At 42.7% G+C, this 21826-nt stretch overlaps 1 protein-coding gene across 1 annotated transcript in view; it reads left to right on the forward strand.

The window, feature by feature from the left end:
• The window catches only part of LOC124594743 (general transcription factor 3C polypeptide 1), a 370793-nt gene that overhangs the window by 273623 nt on the left and 75344 nt on the right, over nucleotides 1–21826 (forward strand). Inside the window, exons 23-24 of the mRNA XM_047133120.1 lie at nucleotides 5871–5982; nucleotides 12484–12692. Of these exons, the coding sequence (XP_046989076.1) occupies nucleotides 5871–5982; nucleotides 12484–12692 (321 nt within the window). The remainder of the gene's footprint in view (nucleotides 1–5870; nucleotides 5983–12483; nucleotides 12693–21826) is intronic.

Here is a 21826-nt window from a genome sequence, read left to right on the forward strand (position 1 = left end):
ATAGGTGCTTGTAGAATGTTTGCAGAGGCCTGGGAGTGAACAAAATATGGTGAGACATTGGGTGAGGCATCTGTCATCATCACAACAAAGTCACATAAATCTGTCCGATCTCTCACATGTCTGTTGGCAGCAAACAGCTGTGATTCCTTCAATGTTGGAATGTGCAAACACTCTCATTCAAGGTGATCAGCACATCAGAATCACATACTTTGCTGCTCCACTGGATGTCTCTGTTGGTAGTGCTGACACAGTCATCCACCAGTTTGGGTACTCAAAGGTATATGCCTGTTGGATTCCTCGCTGGTTAACAAAAGACCATTGCCTACACATTACCAGGCTGATCATGACAACATTTTGTCGAATGTCATCACAGGAGATGAAACGAGTTCATTTCTTCGAACCGGAAACAAAATGGTAATCCATGAAGTGGTTCCCGACCACCTTTACACAAATGCAAATGAAATACTTCTTCTCCATGACAATACAAGGCTTCACACAAATCTGTGCATCTGAGAGGAACTCACAGTACTTCATTGAACTGTTCTTTCTCATCCACCCTACAACCCAGATCTCACACGTTTTGACTTCCATCTGTTTGTCTACATCTACATCTACATCTACATTGATACTCCGCAAGCCACCCAACGGTGTGTGGCGGAGGGCACTTTACGTGCCACTGTCATTACCTCCCTTTCCTGTTCCAGTCGCGTATGGTTCGCGGGAAGAACGACTGTCTGAAAGCCTCCGTGCGCGCTCTAATCTCTCTAATTTTACATTCGTGATCTCCTCGGGAAGTATAAGTAGGGGGAAGCAATATATTCGATACCTCATCCAGAAACGCACCCTCTCGAAACCTGGCGAGCAAGCTACACCGCGATGCAGAGCGCCTCTCTTGCAGAGTCTGCCACTTGAGTTTATTAAACATCTCCGTAACGCTATCACGGTTACCAAATAACCCAGTGACGAAACGCGCCGCTCTTCTTTGGATCTTCTCTATCTCCTCCGTCAACCCGACCTGGTACGGATCCCAAAGATATTGTCCCAATGAGGTTACATTCCATATGAATAACGGGGAGGTTATTGATCCAGCAACGCCTTTTCTCTGACATTGACCAGCAGAGTGATTACATGCTAGCATACAGGCTCCCTCAATAAGATGATGTAAGGCTATCACATTGAACAGAGATTATGTTATAAAATAGGGTTTTGTAGCCAAACAAATGAGGAGTAATATGGTGTATTGGTATCCTGAATAAAACCAACCTGCGTTCAGAACAACATGTTTTGCATAACTTACTGAATGCCCCTTGTAAATATAATTTTGCAGGACATCTGAAAGTTTTCACTATTTATTACTGTTCTTCCTCATCCACTCTACAGCCCAGATCTCACACCTTCTGACTTCCATCTGTTTGGTCCAATGAAGATGCACTATGTCTGAATCAGAACATGGATAATGGGGAGGTTATTGATCCAGCAAGACGTTGGCTCCGATATTGACAAGCAGAGTGATAACATGCGGGCATACAGGCACGAACAGAAAATTCTGTTAACATAAACCTATCTTAAATTTTATAAAGTTATGCTGGTACCAATATTGCTATAAAGGAATGAATATTCGGCAATGAAAAAAAAAATAAAGAGTTACATGTCAACAAAATTAACTCGGCGTTTTTCTGAGCCATAGCTCCCTCTTTATCTACAATAATAATACATCATAAATTCATGGACATAATGCTCAGCTCTTCCTTATTAACACATCCCCAAAACACAACTTCTCTTTTTTCATTACACTTCTGAATATATAACTTGCTTGCACGAAAGTCCACCTTACATTTATTCATCATCCAGTTCCTCCATAAAATACACCCAACAGATAATGATTGAGCAACCAGGAAATGTTGTTCATATTATTTGCTATCAGTGTAAAACTTTAGCAATATATGTTTCTCAATAAAATTGCTTCTATTTCCCACATCACATTACTCACAGGAAAAGTTGGGATTTGTGCAACCTCACTTAACTACAGATACAATTTGTTTGACAGTATGCAGGCCTGGCTACTACTGTCCAGAAGTCTGTTAGTCTATTAGTACTGCAAACATTAATGTCAGTAATAGGTATCAACACATCTTCAGTAAGCACTTCCCATTCTCACATCAAGTCATCTCTTATCTCATAATCCATATCATACTGAATATTATTATTGTCAAGTGCAATTACAGGTTTGGACTGAGTTGAATCCAAAACTTCATTTAGTTTAACTATGAAAGTTGGGCTGGCATGCATTATTCATTTCTTTCCCAATCCAGCAATCTGTCTTGAGTGTGTCTATCATTGTGTGTCTGATAATTCTCTTCATAACAGTATTCTGAAAAGGAAAGTTGCTACTCACCATACAGCAGAGATGTAGAGTCGCAGATAGGCACAACAAAAAGACTGTCACAAATAAAGCTTAGGGCCAGTAAGGCCTTCATCAAAAATAGACCCTCTTCCCCCCCCCCCCCCCCCACACACACACACACCAACACAAACACAACTCACACACAAAAAAAATACACACGACTGTAGTCTCAGGCAACTGAAACCGCACTGTGGGCAGCAGCACCAGTGCATGATCAGTGTGGCGACCAGGTGGGGGTAAGGAGGAGGTTGGGGCTGGGATAGGGAGGGGAAGGGATAATAGGGTAGGGGTGGTGGACAGTGAAGTGCTGCTCTGGTTTGATGGAGGGCAGGGGAGAGGGGGGGGGGGGGGTCGTTACCAGAAAAAGAGAGAAGTAAAAACGACAGAGTGTGATGATGGAGTGAAGGCTGTGTAGTGCTGGAATTGGAACAGGGAAGGGGCTGGATGGGTGAGGACAGTGACTAATGAAAGTTGGGGCCAGGAGGGTTACAGAAATGTAGGATGTATTTCAGGGAAAGTTCCCACCTGTGCAATTTACAAAAGCTGGTGTCGATGGGAAGGATCCATAAGGCATAGGCTGTGAAGCAGTCATTGAAATGAAGGAGGTCACGTTTGACAGCATGCTCAGCAACAGGGTGCTCCACTTGTTCCTTGGCCACAGTTTGTCGGTAGCCATTAATGTGGACAGACAGCTTGTTGGTTGTCTTGCCAACATAGAATGCAGCACAGTGGTTGCAGTTTAGCTTGTAGATCACATGGCTGGTTTCACAGGTAGTCCTGCCTTTTATGGAATAGGTGATGATTATGACCAGACTGAAGTAGGTGGTAGTGGTGGTGGTGGGAGGATGTTTGGGACAGATCTTGCATCTAGGTCTGTTACAGGGATATGAACCATGAAGTAAGGGTTTGGGAGCAGGGGTTGTGTAGGGATGGCCAAGTATATTGTGTAGGTTTGATGGATGGCAGAATACCACTATGGTAGGGGTGGGAAGGGTAGTGGGCAGGACGTTTCTCATTTCAGGGCATGACAAGAGGTAGTCGAAACCCTGGTGGAGAATGTAATTCAGTTGCTCCAGTTCTGGATGGTACTGAGTTACAAGGTGAATGCTCCTCTGTGGCCAGATGGTGGTACTTTGGGAGGTGGTGGGATACTGGAAAAAGAAGGCACAGGAGATTTGTTTTTGTTCTCTTCATAACCTTACAGAATTCCCTAGACTGTCTGTAATCTATGTTTCTGCACGGAACATCTTTCCTTCTACTAAAACAATTTGGTGGCCTGTAGTTTCTGTGAAATTTGTCTTCATGTAGTGAAAAACGTGTCTTGCAGTGAGGTTCATGATGAGGATGATGATGATGATAATGACAATGTGCTACTCATAAGGCAGATCTTCCATTGCAAATTCATAATTCTCTGATCATCCTGGTATTTTGCCATTCTTTTAGTAACTGTTTATGGTGCATTTATCTTTATGTTGTCAGTTAGTTGGTATCTTCTTCTACCTTTGGTTCTCTTCCCCGTCACCACTCCTTCTACTGCATTCGTGTATTCTCATCTAGTTAGTGTCCTTGCCAGTTTCTTTTCCTCATAATTGTTTCATGTATTTGTCCTTTCTTATTCACCACGTGTAACACAACTTCATTCCTCAAGTGATCTGGCCATTTAACTCTTTCCTTTCATTTCCAAATCCATTTATCAGAAGTGTCTAAACATTTATCCTTTTTCTGTTGCAGTGTCTGCATTTTAGCACAGTGCTGAGAAACACTCCATACAAAATACTCCACTTCCAGTTAAACATATATTTTGGAATAACTGGTCTTCATTTCATTTCTTGATTAGATGTCATGTTACTGGTTATTTCATGTCCTAGGTGCCTGAATCTATCAACTCGTTCCATTAATTCATCACAAATTTTCACTCTTTATCTCTCTTGATGTCCTTGCAAAAATCATTGGCTTAGTATTTTCGCATTCAAGTTCATTCCATATTCCTCAAAACTAATGTTCAACTCTTTTAATTATTTTTAAATGTCTTTTCATTTTCACTTACAGTTAGTCATACCAGGTATCAGCTTGCACTATCTGATCAGAAGTATCTGGACACCCTTTTGTAATGTAGAATTGGCCACTAAGTGTCACAAGAGGCAGAGCCATCAGTATAAAAGGAGGCAGAAAGTATTGTGTTGTCAGAAGGGACACAGCAGAAGCAGAATGGTTTGGTCAGGAGAGCTCAGTGACTTATAATGTGGACTAGTCATTGTATGTCACCCAAGTAACATATCCATCAGGGACATTTCAACACTTCTCAAGCTGCCTGAGTTGACTGTTGGTGATGTGACTGTGAAGTGAAAACATGAAGAAACAACCGCAGCTAAATTGATGCCAGGTAGACCTCATGTTCTGACAGACAGAGACCATCGATCATTGTGGAAGTTGGTTATATAAAATCATGTGAAGTCAGTGGCAGGCATCATATATAGTTTGCAAAGTTCTACAAGGAATCCAGCTAGCATAATGACTATGCATAGGGAGTTAAAAAAATGGGGCACAATGGTCTGACAGCTCTCGTAAGCCAGCACACATCTCTGTTGTCGACGCTAAGTGGTGCTGGAGGTGGTGTAAAGAACAATGCTACTGGATAATGCTGGTGGTGGTGTAAAGAGCAATGCTACTGGATGTGGATGATTGGAAATGAGTGGTCCAGAATGATGAATCACACTATACTCAGCATCCGACATCACTACTTCCCCTGGTTATGCTACTTGAGGAGGAATGGACTATGAGGCAGGTGTCCTGACACATTTAATCAGATAATATATGTCATATATTTGATTATCCTTCCTCCTATTGCCTCAGATACCTGGAGAACATTACTTGCCATCATGTGAAGTGTCAACAGTGAAGCATGGACGAGGTGGTTTTATGAAATGGGGGTGATTTCCTAATGTTAGGGTGTGGTCCCCTCATTGCACTTCAAAAAACACTAAATGCATCAGAGCAATTTACAGCATTGTGTACAGTATACAGTTGAGGATGAGTTCAGAGACAGTGATTGTATCACCATGATTATGGATCCTATCATAAAGTAGCATCCGTGAGGCAGTGGTTTGTGGGCTGTAACATTCCTGAAATGGACTGGCCCAAGCCTGAAGGAAGACCTCTGGGATGAGTTAGAACATCAACTTTGCTCTAGACCCCAGCATCCAACATCACTAATTCCTCTGGTTACACTACTTGAGGAGGAATGGACTGCGAGACAGGTGTTCTGATGCATTTAATCAGATAATATATGTTATATATTTGATTATCCTTCCTCCTATTGCCACTACGCATACTTGCTTAAAACGTAATAATAGTGTGTCTTTTGTAAATGTTTAATTTCTTTGCAACAATATGGTAAACTATTTATTGCTTTTGTTGGAATATAACTGATTAATTTAAATCTCATTCATGTATCCCTCTCCAACAGGAAGAAATATGAAATTATACGCCCATCAAAGTCGCTGAAAAAGCGAGGATTTTTCCAGGATGTAAAATGTATTACGGATATTCAGAAAGCTGTGATACAATCTGTCATTCATGTGAGTTATACATTCTAATATTTTTATTGTATAACAAAATAATAACTTTCTGTAATTATTGGCCTTGGCAAAGTGTCTATGATAATAATACTTGAAGGCTGTCTTAGTTCATATAGACTTCATTTGCATACATCATCTGGTAAATTTTTTCATTGGCTCCTTTTATTACCTTTTGTGCCTGGGTTCAATTCCTGGTACTGTCAAGAATTTTTTCTTGGTGGTAGGATGGAACAGAGTGCACTCAGCTTCATGATGCTAATTAAGGAGCCACTTGAGTGAAAAGTAGTGGCACCAAGGTCTAGGATGCCAGCAGTGGCTGGGAGAATAGTGTGCTGACTCCATGTCACTCTGTACCACTCCAAATGATGCTATTGACATAGGATGACATGGAGGATGGTTGGTCCTGATTGGCCCGTATGGGCCAGATCATAGAGTTTTGCTTTGCTCTCATGATCCGTTAGCCCACTTCATTCTGAGTGCACTCCCTAAGGATCATATTTACCTGTTTACAGCTTGTTCTTTACAGCACCGCTCTGTCAGTGTCTGACCTCCTGTGGTTTTCTGTCCCAGGTCTATCCTTTCAGTACCATCTCCCTCAATCTGTAATTTCTTGATGCATTTTTTTTTAAATAAATTTCTTTTAACTTTCTTGTTTCAAGTTTTTTTCTAAATTCACAACTTACATGTTCTTTTTATTTGCTTCTTGGGTGTTTTTTTTCCATAATGGTCAGTGAAAGATATCTATTTTACTAATGAAAGTCCACCAACTGTTTATATTTACACTGAGGCGACAAAAGTCATGGGATACCTCCTGATATTGTGTTAGACCTCCTTTTGCCCAGCATAGTTCAGCTACTCAATACTTGGAAGTCCCCTGTAGAAATATTGAGCCATGATGCCTTTATAGCTGCCCATAATTCCGGAAGTGTTGCTGTTATAGGATTTTGTGTGTGAACTGACCTCTCGATTATGTCCTGTAAATGTGAGACAGAATTCATGTCGGGCAATCTTGGAGGCCAAATCATTGACTCGAATTGTCCAGAATGTTCTTCAAACCATTCGCGAACAATTGTGGTCTGGTGACATTGTACATTGTCATCCATAAAAATTTCATCATTGTTTGAGAACATGAAGTCCATGAATGGCTGCAAATCATCTCCAAGTAGCCAGACATAACCATTTCCAGTTAGTGATCAGTTCAGTTGGACCACAGGACCCAGTCCATGCCATGTAAATACAGCCCACACTACTATGGGGCCACCATCAGCTTGCACAGTGCCTTGTTGACAACTTGGGGTCCATGGCTTCATGGGGTCTGCATCACACTCGAACCCTATCATCGGCTCTTACCAACTGAAATCAGGTCTCATCTGACCTCTCCATGGTTTTACAGTTGTCTAGGGTGCAACTGATATGGTCACAAGCCCAGGAGAGGTGCTGCAGGCAATGTCGTGCTGTGAGCATCAGTTGTTGGCTGCCATTGAACATTAATGCCAGATTTTGCTGCACTGTCCTAATGGATATGTACATCATACATCCCACACTGATTTCTGCAGTTAGTTCACACAGTGTTGCTTATCTGTTAGTGCTGACAACTCTACACAGATGTCGCTGCTCTTGGTCGTTAAGTGAAGGCCATTGGCCACTGCATTGTCTGTGGTGAGAGGTAATGCCCGAAATTTGGGATTGACAGCACACTCGTGACATTGTGGATCTCAGAGTATTGAATTCCCTAAGAATTTCCAAAATGGAATGTCCCATGCGTCTAAGTCCAACTACCGTTCCGCATTCAGAGTCTGTTAATTGCCATCATGTGGCCATAATCATGTCAGAAACCTTTTCACATGAATCATCTGAGTACAAATGGCAGTTCTGGCAATGTGCTGCTCTTTTATACCTTATGTACATAATCCTAGCGTCATCTGTGTACGTGCCTTGACTTTTGTCACCTCAGTGTTGGATGTGAGGTTTTTATGTCTGGTAGGGATTTCATAGCAAAATCTCTGTCATCAGTTTTTGCAAGATTGACTTGAGGCTCTTCATCATGACCTGGCTTCAGCTGAAGCAGGTTGTATTGTTATACAGGGTTGAGAAAAAGAACTTGATAATAAAGTCATAACAGGGTAGATGATGTCGAATTGAGTACAGTGAAGTACAATAGATCATCAGGTTGAAGTGTGAACTAAGACTTTGGTGAAAAAGAAAATAAATTCTGACATCACATATTTTTCAGAAAATGCTCCAAAATTTTTCAGAAAATGCTCCAAAATCGCTATCTGGCATCACTACATTCAAGAGATGATTGACCCATCATCTCAAAAATTCTTGTCATGTTGCACGTGGGTGTTGCTGCCTCGAAAATTAATGTGACCAGCTCTTGAAGTGTATTGACCGGTGTCTGACATTTTATTAACTGTTGCTGGTATGCAGCACTGCATCATCTCATTGGAACAATATCCTTCAGTGTATGTGCAAAACGATGCCTTTGAACAGTATAGGTAATTCCTCTTGCAAAAAATGTCAATGATTATGTCCACTTAATCAGGGAGATAGAATGAAATGGCCAGTCAAGTTGCTACCAAAAATTCCTGCCCAGGCATACACTGAAAACCTTCCCCATTGACCCTATTCTTGAATGTAATCAGGACTCTAATACACCAGCTGGTGATGGTTGTAGACATTAAATACTGCTCCCTAGTAAAAACAGCCTTGTCTGTAAACAGGATGAAGTAGGAAAAATGCCTTGATATCCAGGACAAAAAGAGATTTGCTCTTTTACAGTCTTCTGCTGTCTAGGACTGGATCTTTTGTGTGTGGGAAGAATGTAAACAATTTTCCTTTCTGATTTTCCAAACAAGCTGATGTGTGACAGAGAGATCATGAGCTTGTAGTGTTACTGACTTGGCTTTTGCCTTGCTAGTAGTGTTGCTGCTCTTCGATGTCTGCCATTTTGTTATAATTTGGTTTACTAACAAGATTTTTAATGATAAACACAACACTGCAGAAATTAAGTAGTGACCTTTCCACATTTATTGGCTCAAATTCCCTATCAGTGATCAGGTTGTCTCCAATAATTTAGACATTATGTTGATGATATCAACACCAACACTGCATGCATGTTTTGACAGAGTCACGACACTTTTACAGTATGCTTTCACAGACGAGTTCTGCCTGTCAAACAGCTTTAAGTTGGTTTTAGTTACTTAGTCACTGTACATAGTACTGTTATATGAAATAACTTACAATATAATGTTTACAATTCAGTAGGTAACAACAAACTAAATGTGATATTAACAAAACAACATTAAATAAAGAAAAAATTATATTAAAGCCAGGAGCAATATAAGAACAAGTAGGATTGCTACACCTTGGTCTGTTATAAGCTGTTGCTCTTATGCTGGGTGAAGCAGTTGTTTCAGATTGCTGGAATAACTCTTCATCAAATTCCAGAGTTCCCACTATTTGCTGCCATCCTTTATTGACCTCTTGGGGTGCAAATGTGCCTTTTCTCTTAGCTGATGGTCCACAGCCTTAATGTTGGTGACTGCTGGTAGTCTTCTCTTTGAGAAATGTTCAGTACAGTATTTCATATGTTTGCACCTATAAAACTGCATCCCACTGCTCTATAAGCAGTATTGCATGTTGGTTAGCTGGTTATTAGTATATCTGTCTGTGGCACAGTTCAGCATGTGATAGCAGGTGCTGTGGAGCACAACACTCACGGCATAACACAGCAGCAGCTTAGTCAGATGAAAAAAAAAAAAAAAAACTGCTAGGCACACACAAACATGTTCATGATTATCACAGATTGGCTGTCATTTTATGGCTGTAGCTCCACAATGGTACATTACTGACATTATCAGATCGCTTTTCTCCATACTGTATGGATGGAGAAATGAGCATTAATAAAAATGGAAATATATATTCAAAATAAAATCAACTACTCTCTTGATAAAAGCTTCACAGTTCACAATTCATGCAGTGATCAGTAATCCTATCCATGTGAAAACACACCACTGAAAATATAAAAATGGAGAATCAATTTTTTCTGTGCCTTTTATATGAACAAGATTGTCCACTCCTCAGTCATGCCACTTACCGGTACCCTATTTTATGACAAATTTTCTGTGGCAGCAGTAGCATATAATGGAAATTTTTATGTATCAGTTAAAAATGTACACGCATGAACATTTCCAGTATTAGATTACCATTTTTCCATCCTCATTTCAAAAACATCTTGGGACTTCAATAACAAATGTATTAATGGAAATATTGTATAATTACATCATGTAAACAAATATATGGTTATGCTGATATTTTGTTAAGATATTATAATCATTGTTCTTTAGTATTCAAGCAATTATCTGAAAAAGATAGAGTGCTACTCACCACATAGAAGAGGTGTTGAGTTGCAGACAGGCACAATGAAAATACTGTTAAACATTTAAGCTTTCGGAGGAAAGGTCCTTCTTCCACAGTAGAAAACACACACACACACACACACAAGCTCAGGCCGTGTGTGTGTGCGTGTGTGTGTGTTTGTGTGTGTGTGTTTGTGGGCGTGTGGGAGCACGTGCGCGCGTTTTCTATTTTGGAAGAAGGACCTTTTTGTCTGAAACTTTTGTGTTTAACAATCTTTTCATTGTGCCTCTCTGCATCTCGTGAGTAGCAATGTATCCTTTTCATATTGCTGCTATTCTATCCTGGACTTAGCATTGTTTAACGGTATTTTAGAAATTTCAGGTCTCATATTTATTGTTTGACACTTTATTTATCGTCTATTCTTATGGCTCAAAAATAATGAACACTGCAGAAATCACTATTTTCATGTTTCAGTCCGGTGTAACTTCATAAATAGTGTAGTAAAACTTTTACATATACACAGTGTTCCAAAAATACTTCTGCAAACTTCGGGGGCAGGTTCCTTACACCAAACATTCATACAAACATACATCTGGAAGTCCTTCGTATTTAAGTTATAATGATAGTTTACAGTATAAGTGATTTGTGCTCATTACATAAACTCATAATAAATCCTCAGAATGTCCTCTTTGCTTCTAAAAATAAATGCTGTTGTCAAATCATGGACTGTTGCACTATTTCAAATATGTCCTGATAGTTTTGAATGGTTTCACAGGCTTCCATAACACAGTGATGAAGCGTGTGTGCTTATGAGTGGTCTGCTATCTAGACCAATTGTTTAAGATGCCCCAGAGATAATAATCCAGAAGATTGGGGACAGAGGTACATCAGGGCATGAGACCTGTCCTCCTTTACCTATGCATCTGTTATAGTAGATACCAGCCAGTGCATTTCAAACACTGAGACTGAAATGTGCTGGACCTCCATTATGCAAGAACACATGTTTCTTCTAATTTAAAGATGCACACCCTCTAGTAAATCTTAGATAGTGTTCAGAATGAAGTCCCTGCAGACAGGACCTATAAGATATGCTGGGAGAACATATGACCCTAACAGACAGTCACCTACAGATCAGGCTCGTACATTAACCTTAAACTGATGCTGATGTCTAGCCTGTACTCTAGCATGAGTATTGCTATTGTCCCATACGTATTGGTTGTGGAAATTTGTTATTCCATCTCTTTCATATGACCTCATCTCTAAACAAAACCAAAGAGACAAACAACAGATTGGCAATCTGTGCGACAAATGATCAGCAAAGTGTTTCCTGTGGTGGGTGGTCATCAGGCATAAGCGCCTGCACAAGTTGAAGAAGATACGGGTACAAGAGGTGCCCATGGACTATCTTCCATGCTGAACTTGATAGCTGGCTCCTCCTCGAGAGCTTGTACAATGTGCTCTTCCTTATCAGTCATATGAGCAACAAGTGGTTTTCCTCGGGCAGTCATCTGTGGTGCCATGGATCGTGTCCCAGCAAAGTGACGATATACAGTACCAAAGGTTGGATGACTCAGCTGTCTTCAGTCTGAAAACACCATCTAATACAAGCTGTGTGGTTTTGTGTCCATTACCATTTTTGTCGCCTTACACACCTGCTCACAGAATGAGTATCCTGCCATGTTCGAACAGAGCATTTTCAGTTAACTCACTGTCTGTAGTACAAGTATACAATGGGCACTTGAAGACAGATGAATGATGAATGTAAACAAGTCTCCCTGGCAACATAACACCATCTAGGGTTCAGTGAGTCAAATGGATGCATAAATAAGTGAAGTTATACCTGCACAGCTGATGAATATAAACTTTTATCAATAATTCAAAAAGAAGGATTTTTGTATATATTTTTATATGGGAATTTTTTTTAGTGGTGTTGTAAGAAACCTTTCGCCAAAGATTGGAAAAGTATTTTTGAAGCACCGTGTATATCACCATGATATCTGAGGACAAAGACAATGCCACTCTGTGTGCTTGTGATAAACCATTTGCTCTTTATGATACATGTTGTCACTGACATGCTTAGTGAATGATGCTTTAAGGGAATAAACTTCTTGTATGATAATTTTATTTCCTAATCCACAGAGTTCCCTGTGCTGTGTGCAAGACAAGACTTCTTGGGCATATCAGCTGTTTAAAGTTTACCAACAGTTTCCAGATAATTTGCTCAGATCTGCAATGAAAAAGATCCGTGAAGATCAAATAGTATCTCTTAAGAAGAATTATATGCATTTGGCACAGAGAAAAGGAAATTTCCTGCCATTGTCATGTTCTCCATTCCAGCTCTCTATCAGGTTTGTGTTGCAAAATTATTTAAATGGTGTTAAGTTCTGTTGAAAATGTACTCATATAGCTCAGTGCGCTGTATGTTAAATTTTTGATGTGAACGATGAGCCAAATCCAGATCAAATTTGTACATCAGATTAACAGCTGTTGGTTTGGTACACCGTACAGTCTAAGTGCGGGTATTAGGCAATTTGCTACACTCATCTAGGCAAATGCTGTAATGGTTATCAATCCCTGCCTCAGAAACACAATACACAAATTGCAATTGCCCATCATTAATGGCAGAACAGAGGCAGAAGCAAAAAAAGAAAAGTATTCAGGTATTGTTACAACACACCTTGCAAAAGCTCTCATAATTCACTTATTTCTGTCTTTTAAAACACATCTTTCAAAGATTATTCACCACTGTCAATTTTTCGATTTTGTTGCATCATTTAAAGCTACTTTTTAAGTTGCTGTTCAAAGAATTCATATTATGTAAATGACCTACACAGTATGATGACAGTAATAGGTGCGCATTGGATTTCGTGCCCAGAAAGTAATGCACCACATTTTTTTTCTCAGCTGAAAAAATGCTACGATTGCAAAACATTGTGTGTGTATCATTTGAAGTCTCCTGAGTCAGCATGCCAAGTTTCCGTCACTTCCAACCGACAGTGTAGCTGCAGGATCGTTTCAGAATGATGTCTGTAGGTGATGTTTGTTATAAGCAACATGCCATCATTGAATTTCTTACAACAGAGAAAGAAACTGTGGCGAATATTCACAAATGCTTGTGCAAAGTATATGGAACATCTGATGTCAACAGAAGTACAGTTAGTCGCTGGGCACAGAGGGTGAGGTCATCAGAAGGCGGTTCGGTGGAGCTCCAGGGAGACCATCAGCATCTCTCACACCTAACAGCCCTGACCTAGCTGCCTTGGACTTCCACATTTTTGGGCCATTAAATGATGCCATTTTTGGAAGAGATTTTGAGGACAATGAGGAAGTGATTCACACAATGAAGCATTGGCTCTGCTACCAGGACAAGGGTTGGTACCAACAGGGCATACACGACCTTGTTTCGCACTGGAGGAAAGCCATAGAATGGAATGTAAATTACATGGAAAATAGGGTGTGTAGACAAAGCACCATTCTTTTGCGTGTGTAATTCTCATTTTGTTCAATAAAGAATTGTCGAGGAAAAAAATGCAGTGCATTACTTTTTGGGCAACACTCATAGTACAAGTAGTTGCCTATCGTACTCTTTACCAATTCACAGAGGAATCATCAGGATAGAGAGATACATACTGAGCATTAAAATACGTTTGGAGTATTAATTATTTGCATAAATTTGGAACAGTGAGAATTAAATTCTTTCTAAATGTTGTGTAACATTGATTTGACACCATAAATTATCAGTGATATGCTAAGAACTTTTGCCAACCACTAACTGATCCATTTCTTGAGTGAGTGCTGCTTTTGTAGACTCATAATCATGGAATCACGCCCTACGTGGAAAAATACATCTTCCATTATTTCCCCTCAGTCACTTCATATGGATGCTGATGTAGTTCCAGTGAGCTAGAAGCCACAGTGATGGAGACAATGTACTCTCCTCCATAGGAAAAAGGTTCAAATAAATCTCCAATTTGTTGTCTTGATTTAGTTGTCTCATCCATTCTCTGAATTACTTAAAGTGAATGTTGGAATAGTGGCTTAGATAAAGCCCTGTGTGATTTCCGTCCTTATCCTTATTAAATCCAAGCTTGTGCTCCATTTGTAATGACCTTGTCATCATGAACTCTAAGCTAATGTTTCCAGGCATAGCTTCTTAAAATGGCCATGGTTGCTTCCTTCCACCATCCATGTTAATTGAAGTTAGTACTTCATCTCTGATGAGTTTCAAGTCATCACTTTAATCTTTGACCATTGCACTTATTGATTTGTTGATGATTCGTCTCTGGTATTACTCACAGTGCATTCTCTGGTATTGTATTTTATGTTGCAGCCTTTTACCTTTGTCAGAAAGCTTCAGCAATTCTAGCATGAGTTGCTGTAGTATCAATTACAGTCTTAGGAGTTTTGTTAGTAAGTCATCCTTAAGAGCTGCAATGTCTGTCTGCATAACTGACTAGTCAGCACAGTAGACTGCCATGCGGGGAACCCGGGTTCGATTCCCAGTACTGCTAGGAAGTTTTCCTTGGTGTGAGAAGGGAACAGGGTGCTCTCAGCCCTGTGAGCCCAGCTGAGTAGCTACTTGACCGAGTAGTAGTGGTTTAAAGGTCAAGAAACCTGACAGTGGCCGGAAAGTGGTTCACTGACCACATGCTCCTCCCTACCGCATCCCGTGATGCCATTTGCAGCAGATGACGTGGTCAGATGGACCCGATTGGACCGTATAGGGACAGAATGCCAAACTCTACTTTGCTTTTGAGGGCTGAAGTGATATTTAAAACAAAATTATCAGAGAATTTGAACTCATTTGGGCCTGCTGCATCACATATGCCATACGACGACGTTATACTGGGTGTCCGAAAAGTCTTTCCCTGATTACATAAATTGATAACTCAGGCTAGAAGTAAGATACAAATATGAAACTGGTGTCTAATTGTTTACAAACTATCAAAGTTTTTTTCACGCATCAGTAAACTTCCACATGAGCACCCTTGGTGGCACATAGCACATCTAGGTGATATTCAATTTCCATCCACACGTTAGCCAACATCACTGGCGGTATCGATTCAACGACTGTAGTTATCCGTTGCCGCAGGGTTTCAAGATCTGATACACGTGTTCGATAGACCTCGTTCTTGACATAACCCCATAAAAAGAAGTCTAATGGGGTTATGTCAGGAGAGCGTGGAGGCTAGACCGTTGGCAGCATTTCGATCGCAAAGTCATATCGACGTGTACTGTCATTGGGAAACAAGGCCTGAACGATTTGCACTTTGTATGCATGAAACAATAAATGTTTGTGTAAAATGTCATGGAGAGAGCTTTTTGGCATCTGTAATTAACGTGAGGCCCTGCGCACCGATTTCTTCGGACTTCACAGAAAAGACTGCCTTACAGCTTCCACCCTATCTGCTGGGGTTCTTGGTTGAACAGACCTCGGAAGGTCAGCAACCGATCCTGTATTCTTGAACTTCTCATACCAGTCATCTTGACCTCATAGCATAATATACACTGATATGACAAAGTGTTATGACTGCTGCCCACCGTGGTGTTGGATGCAGCCTGGTTGTGTTGTGGGCACATGATGTGTTAACAAAAGTATGTAAATGGAGCAGACATGGACAGGGGATCACCCTAGCTGCTAGCTAGCTAGTATGGGTTGCAAATGGGACACCCATTGAGATAAGTGACTTTGAGAAAGGCCACATTATTATTACGCAAAACCAGTGAATGACTATACTGAAAACGGCGAAGCTGGTTGAATGCTCATGTGCTACTGTTGTGAGCGTCTACGGAAAGAGGTAGGACAGTGATACTACCACTAGGTATTAAATGGTTGGATATCCACTATTCTTCACAGAACGTGGGGTGTGGAGGCTTGTCTGCTGTGTAAAGCAGGGTAGGTGATGATCCGTGGCATCTCTGCTAAAAGAGCACAATGTTGGTGCACACACAACTGTTTTGGAGCACACCGTTCATCGTACATTGCTAAACATGGTGCTCCACAGCAGACCACCCCTGTATGTTCAAATGCTGACCCAATGACTTTGTCAGTTACGATTTTGGTGGGCATGGGACCAGTGGAATTCAACTGTCAATCAGTGGAAACATGTTGGTTATTCATATGAATCACATGTTTGCTACACAAGGTCAATGGTCGTCTCCACAAATGCTGTCATCAAGGTGAACTGTGGCTCAAAACATGCAGCATGCCACAGATGCAGGCTGGTGGGAGCAGTATTATGCTACGAGAGACAGCCTTCTGCGCTTTAATGGCACCTGTGGTAGTAATCGAAGACATGCTGACAGCTGCGAACCACCTCCATCCTTTCATGTTTGATATCTTTCCCAGCAGCAATGTCATCTTTCAGCAGTATACACTATGTGATCAAAAGTATCTGGACACCCCCAAAAACATACGTGTTTCATATTAGGTTCATTGTGCTGCCCCTACTGTCAGGTATTCCATATCAGCGACCTCAGTAGTCATTAGACATTGTGAGAGAGCCGAATGGGGCACTCCGCAGAACTCACGGACTTTGAAGGTGGTCATGTGACTGTGTGTCACTTGTGTCATATGTCTGTGATGTGTTGGCAGAAGAGCCAACACTGTGTTGCTAGAGGAGGCCGAAATGCACGCGTTTAAGTACACGCTGACTGGGGCGAGGTCTGGAACAGTTAAGGGAATTGATAGTAGCAAATAAAGTATGTAGTTGATATAATACTTAACTTTAATCCACAATTGGTGTACATCGCTCTTGACGGTACATGTTATAATCTCAATATCAAATGCTATGGTGCCTTGCTAGGTCGTAGCAAATGACGTAGCTGAAGGCTATGCTAACTATCGTCTCGGCAAATGAGAGCGTAGTTGCCAGTGATCCATCTCTGGCTAAGTCGGCTGTACAACTGAGGCGAGTGCTAGTAAGTCTCTCTAGACCTGCCGTGTGGTGGCGCTTGGTCTGCAATCACTGACAGTGGCGACACGCGGGTCCGGCGTATACTAATGGACCGCGGCCGATTTAAAGGCTACCACCTAGCAAGTGTGGTGTCTGGCGGTGACACCATATTCCTCCCCCGCAAATCGGCGAACGGTTGTGTTATAAGGCTTCCGCCCGCCGTGGGGAGGACCCCATTTTGACGTATGCGACGAGGTGGGGAGCCTAACAACAGGCGAGGCTGTGCCACCCGCACCCGGCCATTTGGTCCGAGGGGAGCTAGGAAACGCCTGAAAACCTAGTCCAGGGTGCACGCCAACATGCGGTGTATGTGCCCGCAAAGAGACAGGAGGGGCCGAAGATTCGACCTCCATCGGGGTGGGGCAGCCGACGGGCGAAGACGACATCAGGTCCGGAGCCGGTAAGAGTTCCAAGTCGGAGGACAGCTGGTCACGGGAAGCGATCGGCGGCGCATGACCCAGGGAGGCGCCTGGCGGCTGCAGCAAAGCGTCCACTGCGGGCGGTGCCGGCAGGAGAACAGGCGGCGGCGGCGTGTCGCCATGGGGCAAAATGGAAGGCAGGGTCGGTAACACCTGGGGATGAGGCAAGCCAGTAGATGGGTCCCCAGGGCGCTGACCGGACGACACCGTCGCTGAAAGCAGACGGGGAGCGGCAGAACCCGTGCGACGACAGAGGCGCAGCTGATTGAGATGCCGACGCACCTCACCAGAAGCCCCCAAAACCAGATACATAGCGCGGCCGAGGCAGCGAAGAATGCGCCCTATGAGCCAACGCCGTGAACCTCGATAGTTGCGATAATATACAACGTCGCCTGGAGCAAAAGCAGGTAGCTGCCGCTGCACAGGAACCTGATGCGGCGGATGTAGCAAAGACATCAAGGTTCGATGAGGACGACCGTGGAGCAACTCAGCCGGCGAGCGACCATCTCGGGGCTGAGAGCGATATGAGGACAAAAAGAGCAATAACGCGTCCTCCCGAGAATGCAACTTTTTCAACTTCAACATCTGTGACTTGAAAGTCCGGACCAATCATTCAGCGGCACCAATTGACTGAGGCAAAAACGGCGCGGATGTCAGATGTTGAATACCATTGGCCTTGCAGAATGACTGAAATTCTGCGGACATGAATTGTGGGCCATTGTTGGAAACAATAGTCTGTGGAAGACCTTCTATGCAAAAGATAGCAGATAACGCGTGGATGGTGGCAGATGACGTCTTGGAAGACATCCGGACAACAAAAGGAAAATTACTGAAAGAATCGACCACAACCAACCATCGAGCATTCCAGAATGGACCAGCAAAATCGATGTGTAAGCGAAGCGTTGCCAAGGGGAAGTGGCTTTGGCCATGCAAAGTATTTCCGCGGCAGTGCGGAGTGTTGTTCGGCACACGCCATGCAAGAAGAGCCCATTTTCGTAATCGCAGCATCGATTCCGAACCAAGTACAGTGCTGACGAGCAAGTTGTTTTGTTCGCACTATACCCCTATGTCCTCGGTGGAGAAGTCGTAAGACAGAGGACTGTAATGAACGTGGGACCACAACCCGGGACTGATCATTATCAGAACGCTACAGCAAAACACCGCGGCAAACAAAAAGTCTCTCCTTGTGAGCAAAAAATCAGCTATCCAACGGATCCTTGATCCGTGACTTTGACAAGGGCCATTGCGTAGCAACAAAACGCGAAACTGTAGCAAGGACAGGGTCAGCAGCTGTGGCTGTAGCTACACGACGAAAATCAATCGGAAACGATTCGACCACTTCATCGGTTTCCGAATCAATGAACATGCAAGCAAGTTCGGAAGAATCGAATGCTCTATCCTCAGCAACAGGCAAACGGGACAACGCATCAGCGTTTCCGTGCTTAGCAGTGGACCAATACAAGATATCGTAGCGGCACTGCGAGAGGAAAATAGACCAGCGAATGAATTTCTGCGTTGTACGCGGAGGTACAGGCTTGTTCGGATGAAAAAGCGATGTCAAAGGTTTGTGGTCTGTGATGATGGTAAAGTGACGACCATACAAGAAATCATGAAACTTTGTAACACCAAATACGAGAGCCAAAGCTTCTTTCTCTATCTGTGAATAATTTCTTTGCGTAGACGAGAGCAATTTGGATGCAAAGGCAATAGGGCGATCATGCGATCCATCTTTGTGCGCAAGCACAGCACCGATCCCGAAATCCGATGCATCTACCATCAACAAAAGGGGTTTCTGGGGATCGAATGGCGTAAGGCATATTTTGGAAAGCAACGCCGATTTCAACTGGTGAAAGGCGCATTCACAGTCCGTCGTCCAGACGAACGGAACACCTTTACGGCGTAAGTGATGAAGCGGAGCTGAAATGGAAGAGGCATGGGGAACATATTTGTTGTAATAATTAATTTTTCCCAGCACACTCTGTAGCTGCTTCAAATTCTGCGGCGAAGGCAACTCTTGTATGGCACGGAGGTGCTTGGGACTGGGATGTATGCCTTGGGCATTGATTACATGTCCCAGATAGGGTAAGTCACGAGCAAAAAACACACACGTGTCCTTCCGCGAGCGAAGACCATTTTGTCGCAAGACCTGAAATAATGTTCTGAGATTGGCTAAATGTTCTTCTTCCGTCTTTCCGGAGATCACAATATCGTCCAGATAGTTTGCGGCAGTAGGGACCGACGCACAAACAATTTGCAGCTATTGCTGAAACAATGCAGGGGCGGATGCACACCCGAATGGCAGTCGTTTGAATCGATACAAACCAAGATGCTTGTTAACCACCAAAACGCGCTGGGATTCTTTGTCCACCGGTATTTGCAAGTACGCATCTGCTAGGTCCAACTTCGAAAAATATTTACCCGGGCACAGTTTGTCAAAAAGATCTTCCAGGTGGGGTAAAGGAAAAGTTGCAATCACTAGCTGTGGATTCACTGTTGCCTTGAAGTTCACACAAAGTCTCAATTTTCCGGAAGGTTTTTGCAAAATTACTAAGGGTGATGCCCAGAGAGATGCCTGCACATGTTCAATTACACCTTGTGATTCCAAATCGTATAATGTTCTTGCGACCTCATCACGCAATGCATAGGGAACATTGTGCGCTCTGAAAAATTTCGGTTGCGCGTTTACTTTCAGTTCCAAATGTGCTGCATAGTTCTTAGCGCAACCTAGGCCCGGTGCAAAAATGTCTGCAAATTCTTCACATAGACGAGAAACACTGGCTGAAGGCACAGTCTGGTTCACTGATAGGACCTGATTGACTATAGACAAGTTAAACAACTGAAATAAATCTAAACCAAACAAGTTCACAGCAGAAGAAGAACGAAGGACGTAAAATGACACAAGTTTTGTTTGTCCCTTGTATGTTGCAAGAAGGCTGCACTGTCCTAACACAGGGATATTCTGACCGGAATAACTATTTAACTTAACATTTGCGGCATGCAGCGGAGGTGTGCCCAGTTGTTTGTACGTGTCGTTATTGATCAATGAAACTGCAGCTCCGGTATCGAGCTGGAATGGGATCACGTTGCCATGAATGTCCAAGTCTACAAGAAGTTTATTGTCCTGCTGACGACAATAGCGATTGTTGCGTGCAACGTGAACAGACACTGGTACAGAAGCACTTGCGACTTGACGGGACTTCCGTCGACGGCAACGCACACTATTTGTGGGACGAACACAGTCACTGATAGAGAAAGTGGCACTGGGCGGAGTGGAATTAACTACATGAATGTCCATGGGCGAAGGTTCACGAGCCTGAGTATTCTTGGTTCGATTCCGGCGCGAAGCAAAGGGCCTGGAATGGTTGTGAGTGTCCGTTCTGAGCTTTTTCTGGCGAACACTTTGAACATGTCCTTTTTTATTACAGAAAACGCAAATATCTTGGCGTGACGGGCAATTCTCACGCGAATGTCTAGTAGCACACCGCGGGCATGACTTTAGCACTGCATTTGCGTGCTTGCGCGGCACACTTAGCGGAGAGCTTGGCAGCAGCTGCGCGGACGGGCGCGAGGGCTGTTTACCGTTCCGTGCAGCTCGCCCGGCGAGCCGGTTAATGTGACACGCGGCTGGCGAAGTTTCAAACGATTCCTGAGCAAAGTCAAGTGTGACCTGCCTATCCAATATGTCTATCACTTGTTGAAGGTAGGGATTGACTAGTTTCAAAATCTGTTCCCTTATACGAACATCAGAAACGTTCTGTGCAATTGCATCACGTACCACAGTATCTGAATAAGGGAGTCCACATTCACACTCAAAAGCACAATCCCTAGTAAGGCCTTGCAAAGTTGCAACCCACTCCCTATTAGTTTGACCGGCCGTACGTTTGGTACAAAAGAACGTATACTGTTTGGCAACTACATTGACTGATTCCTTGAAATATGCATCTAATGCAGACAAAATTTCGTCGTAGGACAGAGTTGCTACATCGCGTCGGGGAAACAATTTCACTATCACACGGTACGTCTGGACGCCGACACACGATAATAAGTGAGGCTGCCACTCATTACCTTGAATTCTGTAGGCGGCGAGACGGAATCCAAATTGGCGTG

This window comes from Schistocerca americana, chromosome 2 (assembly GCF_021461395.2).
Source record: "Schistocerca americana isolate TAMUIC-IGC-003095 chromosome 2, iqSchAmer2.1, whole genome shotgun sequence".
NCBI lineage: Eukaryota > Metazoa > Arthropoda > Insecta > Orthoptera > Acrididae > Schistocerca > Schistocerca americana.